Source organism: Nothoprocta perdicaria, unplaced genomic scaffold (genome assembly GCF_003342845.1).
Source record: "Nothoprocta perdicaria isolate Ctin4 unplaced genomic scaffold, notPer1 scaffold_262, whole genome shotgun sequence".
Lineage (NCBI taxonomy): Eukaryota > Metazoa > Chordata > Aves > Tinamiformes > Tinamidae > Nothoprocta > Nothoprocta perdicaria.
This window is the reverse complement of record NW_020455491.1, coordinates 340,317-351,469: the sequence shown is the minus strand read 5'-3', so window position 1 is coordinate 351,469 and position 11,153 is coordinate 340,317. Positions and strand designations below refer to the sequence as shown.

Sequence of the window (11,153 nt, the reverse complement as noted above, 5' to 3'; positions counted from 1 at the left end):
AAAAAATCAAGCCCCGCCCCCCGCGCGCTCCCGCCCCCGCGCCGGTTCGAAACAGCGCGGGCGCTCATTGGCCGGCCTGCCGTGACGTCACAAAGGCCGCGGCGGCGATAGGCGCGCGCCCCTTTGTGCGGGCGCGGGCGGCGCGCGCTGCAGCGCCCCGCGCCTCCCGCCACCTCCCGGCCTTTCCCCTCGCTCCTCTCACCCACTTATTTATTTATTTATTGGGAAAAAAAAAAAATGCCCAGCTCAGCAGTTTTTTCCWATCCCCGAAAAAARAAAAGGAAAAAAATGGAAACTCCGGCGCGCAGCCCCGCGCGCCGCCCCGCGCCAGGTCCCGCAGCGCGCGCGCCGCGCCTGCCAGGGGCACCTTTTGTTTATAAACGCGCGGAAACGGGCGACGCCGCTAGCGCGAGCAGTAATAAATGGCGAGGCGCGCCACGTACCATCGCAAGGTATGGCGAGCGCGGGAGGGGCTTGGCAGCGCCGCGGCGACCGGCTTCATCTGTTGACACTTTTTTTTTGTTGTTTGTTTGTTTTTTTCTTGCAATATTTTTTTTTATAGCTAAAATAAACTTGCAGCCGTTGGGAACCCGGAAGGGAATGCAACTGCAGCCAATTGCGGCTGCAGGCGCGGGCTTCTCCCGCGCGCGCGCCCCGGGCTGCGCGCGAGCGGAGGGAGGCGCGGGAGCCCCCCCCACGCTGCGCCCCCCCTCCGCACGGGAACATCCCCTGCGTGGGAACCGCCCCCCTGCACGGGAACTCACCCTGCATCTGAAGCCCTACACACRCGGGACCCCCCCACACACACTGAGCACCCCCCTCGTGCATGGGGAGCCTCCCGCATGGGGACACCCCCTGCATGGGTGACTCCCCTGCATGAGCAGCCCCCACCCCACGTGGGATCCCCCCCCCGGCGGACACCCCTCCACGGGCACCCCCCTTTCCTACACTAGCAGCCACCCCCCCAGTGCTGGCAGGTGCCCCCCCTGCAAGGCGCCCCCCTCCCGCTTTCCCCCCCCTCGGCAGGAGCCCCCCTCACCCAAGCAGAGCCCCCCGCGATGAGGCGCCCCCAGCCTGGCCCTCTGCCCCCCTCCACACCCTGTGAGCCCCTCCACGGAGGCGGCCGGGACCCCCCCCCCCCCCCCCCCCTCCTGATTTCATCCCGGGGAGGATTTCCTGGCTTTGTGTGTCCCGAGCAGCCCCGGCCCTTTGTGCCGAGCGGCCCCGCGATTCCCGGCGCCCGGGGCCACCTCCCGGAGCGGCTCCGTGCAGGAAAACTCTGCCAAGGGCGTGAGAAACACGGGCGCACGCGCGGCCGCCGCAGCGCTGACCGCTGCGGCCACCCCGCACCACGGGCAGCAGCGCGCGTCTGCGGGGAGCAGGGGATGATTAATAATAATAATAATGCAAAATCCAGGCGGTTCCGAGGCTTAACGAGGACTGCTTCGTGCAAGGCAGCGAGGTGCAAAGGTGCACAGGGCTGCACCGGCCGGACACGCAGCGCTGCCCTCGCTCACCTCCGCCTGACCCGAGGAGGCCGCGGCCTCCAGGAGGCCGCCCGGCCCGGCCCGGCTGCGTGCTGGAAACCGCGGCTTTGCATCCGCTCGTGCCAGCCGTGCCGGCTGCTGCGAGYGCTGCCGAGCGCCCGTGCGCTGCAGGGGTGGGAACGCGGCCACAGCTGCAGCGATACAACTTGAGCAAAGTCGCCGCATGGCCTGGGGATGCGGCGAGCACGGCGCTCACGGAGCGCACACCGCGTATCCTGCACGTGCACCGTGACGTCTGCGCACAGGGCTCAGAGCTGCTGCGCTTCTGGTGAAGCTTGCTCCTCAGGGCACACCCGCTGCAGTAGGGAAGCCGGAATGCAGTCCCGGGGGGAGCAGCACTCATGGGCACAGGGTGTCACTGGGAAAAGGGCGCGCACAGCCCAAGTACCTGAGYGCGTCACTGGTGGGGAGCAGCCGTGGGGCTGCCCTCTGGCAACTGCAGCCCCTGCAGCGCAGAAGTGGGCGTTATTTGCCAAATAGGAGGAAAAAAGCAGTGTTTGGTCCAAGGTCTCCAGCATATGGCACATTGCTCGTCAAATAAAATAAATAAATAAATCTGAGTAGCCTTCCCAGACCCAAGTCGGACTTTGCGGGCGGCGGGGCACACGCCACTCCTGCGCGTTCCCGCCAGCATCCGCAGCGGCTGTGTCRGGAGCGGGTCACGGCACGCATGGGACAAGCCCTTGGCGCTCCCCTCCGCGGGCGCAGCCTCCAGCCCAGCTGTCCCTAAAAGTCCCTGCTGTTACAAAAGGCCCCTCCAGGCTGAGCCCAGGCACTCTGTGGGGCAGGTAAGCTCAGACCCCACACCGCACAGCAAGGACAAGGGGAAGGTTCCACTGGGTGCTTAAAAAGCCTGTTCTTATTATGCAAACTTTAAATGGGATGTTTAGGGATTCAAAGTGCGGCTCCCCGTGGCGAGCAGCACCTTGTCCCCTCTTGGCGTCCTCCCCTGTCCCAGGGAGGTGCGCGGGGCAGGTGGCCCTCGCTCCGGGACACACTCATCTCCTCCGGCTTCTCTCCCAGCTCCGGGAAGAGCACCCGAATCACAGCCCGCCCCACGCGCTGCTCACTGGGACCTCCGTGCGCTGCCAGGCCACGCTGCTCCCAGGCAGGTGTGTGTGACACCAAACCCACCGGGATGCACCCCAGAGACACGGCTGCTCCCTACAGACACTCGAGTTTTCCTCTTTATCCCCTGCTCCCGGGTGCCACCGAACACGGRTGCTCAGAGGCGCCTCGAGGAGCCGGGCCCAGCGCCGCAGCTACCGCCGCAGTTTGATCCGCGCTCAGGGCCCCCGCGGGCCCAACGCACCCGGCCACCAAGGGAGGCTGCCTGGGACAGCGCCGGGGCTGCAGGCACTGCCTTGGTTTGTGTGTGCGTCTTGGGGGTATCTGTGCAGGTGGGAAAAAAGGGGGGGGGGATATTAAAAAGCTTTAAACTTTGTGGATTTGTTCTGGTCTTTTTGCTACCCCCCCCCCCCAAATTATTGAAAATAAAAATAATTCTGCCGTTTCTGCATCTGCAAATTTGCCTAAATTGCCTGTAGTCCAAGACAGTCATGTTCCAACAACGTGCAGGGAAAGGAAAGAAAAAGTGTTGGGTGAGGAGGGGRGAAGTTGAGAAAAAAGAGTAAAATAAAATAAAAGAAGAAGGAAAAATAAAAACGAGACGGACGGGTCCCCACAGAGCTCCCGGCCGCGCCGATGGACCGGGCCGAGATGCGCCGAGCTGAATAGGGCCGAGCCTAACTGAAGGGAAAGAGCCAAACGGAGCTGGGCCGAACGGCGCCGAACCGAATGGAACGAGCCGACCGGAACAGCCCGAAGGGAACGAGCCGAGCGGGGCCGCGGGTCGCCGCGGCTGCAGCYGCGCTCCCCCCTTTCACCTCCCCCCTCTTCCCCGTTTTCCTCCGCTTTTCCCCCTGTTCCGCAGCCCCGCGCGGCCAGGGCACCTCAGCTCGCGGCGGAGAGCGACTTTGCGCCAAGCCCCGCCCTCCCGCCTTTAATAAGAACATATATGTGCGGAGAGGAGGGGTGCGCGGAGGGGCCGGGCACATGGGTACACACACCGCCCATACGCACCCCTGTGCACATACATAGCGTGCCCATAGGCACAGCTGCGTGCGCGTCTATCGGCACTCCAGGAGCGCGCGGGAGGAAGTGGCCAAGGTTGTTTCCCCTCCTTGTGACAAGTTTCCAGGCATCCCAAGGACGTGGGACACGGGGCTCCGGGACGCCGCGGAGAGCAGCGAGCTAGAACCAGCTGCGATTCCTATCAGAGTATTTTTAACACGCTCTTACAAATACTTTGGCATACGCCTGTCCCACTCCTTTTAATGACGTTGACTTCATTTCCTTTAATACGGGGGGGAAAATGCTACACCAACAAAACCTAATTAAGTTAATAGGAAGAAACAATAATAAATAATTCCAGTCGCATTGCTGCTGGGCTGCAAAACAGGGGCCCAGGCACTTCCCTGCTGGAGTGCAGCAGGTCACAGGGGGACACAGCCCCGTGCTGCTCCGCTTACTGCCATCTCCTGCCCCTTGCAACCCCCATGCAGTGCAAGCATGCATCTGTGCAGGTGCACAGGTGCTTGCACAGCTGCACATGCATGCATGTGTGTGTGCATGCCTGCAGTTGCAGATGTGCATGCATGTGCATGCACACACAGGATGGAGCATGCATGGACCTGCACAGGCTTTCTCTGTGTGGGCATATGTGCATATATATGCATGCATGTGCCTGCATGTAGTGTATGATGTGTGCCTGCACATAGGCATGTGTGTGTGTGTGCACAAAAGTGTAGGTGTGCACATGTAGATGCACACATTCATGCATGTGTGTGTTTGCAGGCAGCAGCACCTACATACACAGTAGCGTGTGCATCTGCAGCACAACATGCAGCAATGCACATACAGCAGTGCATGCCTGTGCTGGGTGTGTGCTGCACTATGTGCATATGTGGTGTGTAGCAGTGTGTGTGCACGTGTGTGTGCAGCAGTTTGCAGCAGCGTGTGTGTAGCAGTGTGAGTGCAGCAGTGTGTGTGCAGAAGGGTATGTGCAGTAGTTCACATGTAGCAGCGTGTGTTTGCACACACATGTGTTCATACAGCAGCATGTCTGTGTGTGTGCACGTGTGTAGCAGTGCTTGCTGCAGGGTAACAGTTTCAGAGTGTGTGCATGCAGCGCATGTAGCAGTGTGTGTGCACAAGTGTGCAAGCATGCAGCAGTGTGCAAATGCACCACAGCATGTGCAGCAGTGTTTGCAGAGCAGTGCGTGTGCACAGCAGTGTGTGCACAGCAATGTGCGTATGCACAATGTATACATGCGAGTGCACAATAGTGTGCATGTATATATGCTCACAGCAGTGTGCATTTGTGTATGTACGCATATGTGTATGTGTATATGAATATATATAAACCTATGTGTGTGCGCTTTTATAGGTATGTATGTGTATGTATTTATAGGTATGTATGTGTCTGTATAGGTATGTATGTGGTGTATGCATATGTATGTATAGGGTGCATGTATATCTGTATGCATAGGTATGTATGTATATGCATGTATGTGTGCATATCTGTAGATGCATGTGTGCGCATGTGTGTACATGTATGTGTATACATGTATGTGTATGCGTGTCTGCACATGTATGTTCGTGCACGCGCGTGTGCGCGCGCCCGCTGCGGCCCGTCCCGCGCGGCGCTCCCCGCGCTGCGGCGCCACCTGGAGGCCAGAGCGCGACGCCGCCCGCGAGCGCCCCCGCCGCCGGGCCGGGCTGGAACCGGGTCCCGAACCGGGTCCCGAACCGGGTCCCGAACCGGGTCCCGAACCGGGTCCCGAACCGGGTCCCGAACCGGGTCCCGAACCGGGTCCGGGGCTTCGCAGCCAGCCCGGAGGACCCCGGCCTCCCGCTCCCCGCCAAGGAATCCGCGTGGAGAAGGACGGCGGCGGCGGCCAAGGCCCCTGGGAAGGCATTGCTCGCTACCGGCAACCCGGCTTCCCAAGGAAACCGGCAGCCCCCATCCATCAGTGTCACTTCTCAATGGTGGCTCTGTTTGCCACGGCCTGCAGCGATTGGGAARAACTTCCAGCACCCGAGTCCCGCCCACGCGACCCGCTTTATCCGCCTGCAGACGAGGATGCTCCCGCTCGCATCCAAACGAGGCTCTGCGGGAGGTGCAACACGCTCCGTCCGTACAGCGAGGGATGGCTGCGGTATCCAAGACCTGGAACGCCCTAGGGTGGACCAGGTAGAGCCGACGGCTTCTGCCCCCTCCACGTGCTGATTTTCCCCAACTGCTGATGGGGCCTATCCAGCCCGAGCCCCGAGAAGCGGGGATTGCTCCTCCATCCTCATCCTTCCCGCCAGCCCTGTGAGCAGAGCCATCCCGGATGGAGTCCGGTGCCCAGGGAGCCTCCAGGGCGCCAGTGGTTGTAATAACTCCTGGGATGGTTTTCCTGTGCCCCATCCAGAAAGCTCTTTTCACCCCAAACGGGGTGGTGCACATGTGCGTGAAATTTGGCAAGGGGCTCCCCACAAGTACCCACGGGGTGCTCACCTCGCCGGGCCAACACGAGTATCTACCCGCCCGCCCGCCGCAGCTTTTTTTTTTTTTTTAACCCGTGTAATAAAACAGGACGCTAGAGGGCGGCCTTTTAATGCGATTCAGTATCGGCGCCGCGCTGCGCTTAGCGCAGCTCCGGCTCCCGCACCGGCACCAGCCTGGGCGCAGCGGCCGTTCCCCTTGGAAAACGCCTCGCAGACAGACGGGCCGGGCCGGGCCGGGCCGCACGGCGCCGCTGGCCGAGCGCGGGCAGCCTCCGCAGCCTCGCTCCGCAGCCTCCTCCCCGGCGCTGCGAGGCCCGCGCGGATAAACCACAAGAAGTTCACATCAAAAATAGGGAACGGCCTCGACCGGCCGGCACCGAGACTGCCCTAGGGCCTGAAGTCACACTTGGAATGAACTTAAATTAGTGGCCGCTTTTCCCAAAAATGATGTTCCTTAGCATTTAGCAATAATGCAGCCTCAGTTCTTGCTAAATTGCAAACGAGCAATTAATTTTTTCAGCACTCGTGCAGAATACTTTAAAAATGGAAACATGAAAGTCTTCTATTAAAATGAAGTTGATAGTATGCACCTGCCACTAATGTACTGTACACTGTGTCTTCCACTCATTATAGTGATGATTTGGGTTGAGATCAAGAGTCATATAGTGAAAATCACTTCAACACGTGCCTGTTCATATGCATAAACTCCTGTGTACCAGATGGCAAAATATAATGACATCTTAAACAGCTAATTGCATAAACCTTGTAATGCAGATAATTGCTGAACCAAAGTATGAGTTAATAATTTCCCACTGTATTGCCTGGCTTGACACTAATTCTAAAGGAAAGTTGTGACAATTCGAACACACTAAAGTTCACCAAGCGGTAATTAAAACTAGCACTTAAAATCATTCGACTTTCAAACCGTTAATTACCGTTCAGGAGACTCGCTTGGTACAACTCTAACCTTTAGAGACAGCTTCGCGACAGCCGCTTTCGTCGCTGTCCCTTTCATGGGGCTCTCCCGCGTGGGCTGCGGGACGGCCGGGTCCATCCCTGCAAGTCACAAGTTCCAGCAATTCCCTTGCAAACCCTTGGAAAAAACAGTGGCCTGCAGCAGGAGTGGACACTTGCACACTGTTTTATCCCACAGCTGGTGCTTAAGGTGTCACAGCAAGTGGTTATTTCAACCACATAAACGCACATGAGCACCAGGCCACTACAACAAAGCACGCTGCGTTCCCAAGGGTGGGAGCAAGAATTGCAGTGTTTTGCTTAGGTTTATAACTCACGTGGTGACCTCAAAGCCCGGTCTCTAACACAGCATTGGCTGCCACCACATATTGGAAGAGCTGCCATGGGATTAAGTAATAAGGAATATGTAATTAATGATGGTAAATACAGCTTTAGGAGAAGTAAGCCTTATCAGGAGACTCAATTTCTTTCTTTGACAAGGCGCATTAAATAATATGATGAAGGTAAAGACTGAACGATAAAGGTCAATGAAGAGATGTGATATTCACATTTTATGGAGATTAGAATTAACACTGTGTGATATTCTGATCAAAAAACATTAGAAATAGCAACAGAGCATGCACTAATTAGATTAAGATTTGGCTAACAGCCTGTTAAAAAGTAGCTATGAATCAGGAAGCATTATCAAACAGGGGAGTTTTACCAGAATCAGCATTGGGTCAGATGCTAGCCCGTGTTTTCCTCAGTGATCTGAATGCAAACACTGTAAATTCACAGCTGATGAATCCGAGGATGACAAGGACCTTGGTGGAGTGACAGCCAGTGATGAGAACAAGACGCTCCGAGTGATCCCACTCGCCTGATGAGCGCAGCCCATTCACACACAATTGGTTTTAATACAGACAATGTACGATTACGCCGCTCTGGTTCTTACAGTTTTTAAAGATGGTTGGAAGAGTGGAGAGGGTGCAGCAAAGAGCCACGGAGCGGATTCAAGGGCTGGAGAAAGTGCTTAATGGTGAAAGGCTTAGAGCACTCKATCTGCCTTGCTTACACTGCGGGGAGGACGGAGACGTGCCGCGCATGTAACGCGCCAGCAGCTGAGCATCCCCGTGCAAGGACCTGCTGGAAACCAATGGTGTTTTTAATCTCCTGGGTGCAAAGGGACCCCTGCAAGCCAGAGGCACCCAAGTGCAGGTGAGAATTTAGGTGAACATACTTAGCAGCAAGGCTGAGCAGCAGCTAACTAATTCTCATGGTGCAAAGTGTTTTCTTGTGATATTTTCAAAGCAAGACTAGAAGACCCGCTGCATCTGAACACAGGGTAATGCATTTAATGCAGGGCAGTTGTCCACAGTGAGCCACTGCGTATCGCAGGGCTCTTTCTGTGGCTCTACATACACCAGYGGAAAGGTTTCATAAGCATTTGGAAGCAGGAGCCTGGGGAAAGCACTGATCAGGTAGTGACAAGTCTAATACATTTCCTGGGCCTTACAGACCCAGTTCAGCTACACAGATATATCTATAGTAATAGATTATTACTATAATAGTAATATTACTAGATTATTACTATAAATAGTATATCAATAGTAATAGATTATTGTCAAAGATAGACCTCAAGATCCTGTATGAGCTACAGGAAACCACTGAAATGCAGCCCCTCAACAGGGGATGTGTCACTTGCAGCCTCTTCCACATGGCCAGCAGAGCAGCTCCCCAAACACACACACTCTGCAGGTCATCTTTGCACCCTACAAACTGCTCCCCGCCACCCCTGAGAGCCACCACCACCCCCCAAAGCCTCTGCAGCATGGCCACGAGGGCAGCTTGGTGCCGCAGGAAGAGGAACAGGAACCTCACGCAGCTCCCTCGAGCTCTGGCATGTTCTTGAGGGTGCCCACATAAGCTCGGACTTAGCAGTTCTGCCTGCCCTGAAAAATCTGCCAGCCCATGACACAAGCCAGGCGAATTCTATAAATCCCAAAAACACAGACTGTTTCTGTGCAGGAGGTCAGAGCAAAGGCGCTCACCACAGTCCCTCCTGCCCTTAAGAACTATTTATATTTCCCAAAATATAAACTACCAGGTGCCTATTGTTACCAAGTTTCCACACAGATGCGTGCAGATCCAGTATGGAATATTTTCACACCCAGGTCTTTTCCTGCTGCTCCGAAGCCTGCCAGCCACCTCTGCTGCAGACTGGCAGCCCTCTTCCCTGTGGCAGCAGCCCCAGCAGGTACCACTGGAAAGACCCAATATTTTTTCCCCCCCCCAGAAAGCATGCACCAGCGAAGACATCAGCTTTGCTGGTCATGATACTTGCAGTCTCTACTAAGTGCCCTGCATCCAATCTTAGCTCGGGTAACCGGGTCAAACCCTACAGAGCAGCTGCACCCACTAGAGCTGATCAGTGCAACAAGCTGATGKTGGCAAAAAGCTGGTTGTCCCGTGCGTGCCCAACTCCTAACATTTATCCGAGACAGCTCTTCAACCATCTATAGCAGCGGGGCTGCAGCCCGGGGTCTGCCTTCCCTCCTTGTGTGCTCACACCCCAGCAAGCACGAGGCACCCACGGCTCTCAGAGCAGCCTGATCTTTAGGACAGCTTCAGCACACACCTCTAGGAAACACAGGCACTGTGTTTGCTGTCCCCAAGTAAATCAGGAACGTCTTGGATGGTGTTTGAGGCAGCTGCCCCACAGCTACAGCAGCCCCTCGGTGTAAGAGACACTGATAATTCAGCACCATAATCCAAAGCAAGGAAGGAGCTGCTGAGCAGCATGATTCTGCGCTACGTTAGATGTCAAAAGTCAGGTGGCACAAGGAAATTGTTCATGATAGCAAGGCCTGGACTAGATTGGAGTTAGGTAGGGATTGATTCCGTAGCTGCTGACCTGCCTTTTGGGCTTGCAGCGATGCTGGTAATTAACTCTAGGCAGGAAATTGTACCACTGATTGACTCATCAGCATAAAATGAATCACAAGCTGAAATGATTTGCTGAAAAGGACATAATCTGAGGAAGTTCTTTATCTTTGAAACAAATAATAGATCCAGGACGAAGAGATATGATGGGGGGGGGAACCTATTTCTCAATCTATGAACACAAATGGGTCTTCCTCTTTTCTTTCAATACAAAGTGTCCTGAGGTAGATAAACTACCATATAATTTAGATTTTCTAGATTTCAATTTCTAAAGGATAATCTCTCTTTTTAGTCTGCAACATTATTTTCTGCTAAACATTTCTAGATATTTATTATATCAATGCCTATGCAGAGGCAAAACCAATCTCTGACAACAACGTTTATCAAAAGAATAATCAATACATAAAATGTCACTTGCATTCTGGGTTTTAGTATTAAACACAGCTGAAGTTCACCTAAGCAGCATTCATCATAATTCAAATAGTATCAGTACTAATATATATTTGCCAAATATGAACATAACTCTAAGTTCTCCTACTTGGCCTCAGTTGTATTTTCATCTCCTCCCCATTTTCCTTCAAGAGGTTTTCAGGTGACCCAGTCAGCCACAATGTCTTAGCTTCTCCTAAAACTGCATCCCAGTTTCCGCTACTCATCTTAARTGTCCTGGTGTCCAAAAGCATCCAAAATACCTCAACAGATTTGTGGACAGTCCAAGAAGATGTTCTGGGAAGAGACTGGGCCCCCAGGCTGTGGAGCATTTGCACTTTGCCACCAGCCTGACACAATAGCTTTATGAATACAGGATCATCYAGGAAGTGGAATCAGCTCAGAATCGGTGAAAATCACTGGAGATCTATCACTTCTCCAGCTCAACATCTGGCAACTGATTTTGTTTACCTTGCCTAATTTGCCTTTGATTTCTAAGACCCTAAGGCACTTAGAGATCAGAAAACAGTTCAGCCTATTCCAGTAAGGAATGTAGCTCTCCCAGCACCAGTCTCCAGTCATTCTTTCCTCACCTCTGTCRGCACATGTAATTATTTGCAGGTGCCAAGGGGAACACAAATTGCAGTCACACACACAGCACACCGAGTGCTTTGRCCAACAGGGACCCAAAAAGCTTCTGTTTATCTTGATGAACAGGTTAGTTAT

General features: G+C 54.6%; 1 protein-coding gene across 1 annotated transcript in view; it reads right to left on the bottom strand.

Moving 5' to 3' along the window:
* NFIA (nuclear factor I A) overlaps nucleotides 1-7,155 on the bottom strand; it is a 213,474-nt gene extending 206,319 nt beyond the window's left edge. The window contains exon 1 of the mRNA XM_026040730.1: nucleotides 7,069-7,155. Coding sequence (XP_025896515.1) covers nucleotides 7,069-7,155 — 87 coding nt within the window. The remainder of the gene's footprint in view (nucleotides 1-7,068) is intronic.
* Between the last annotated feature and the right edge of the window lie 3,998 nt (nucleotides 7,156-11,153).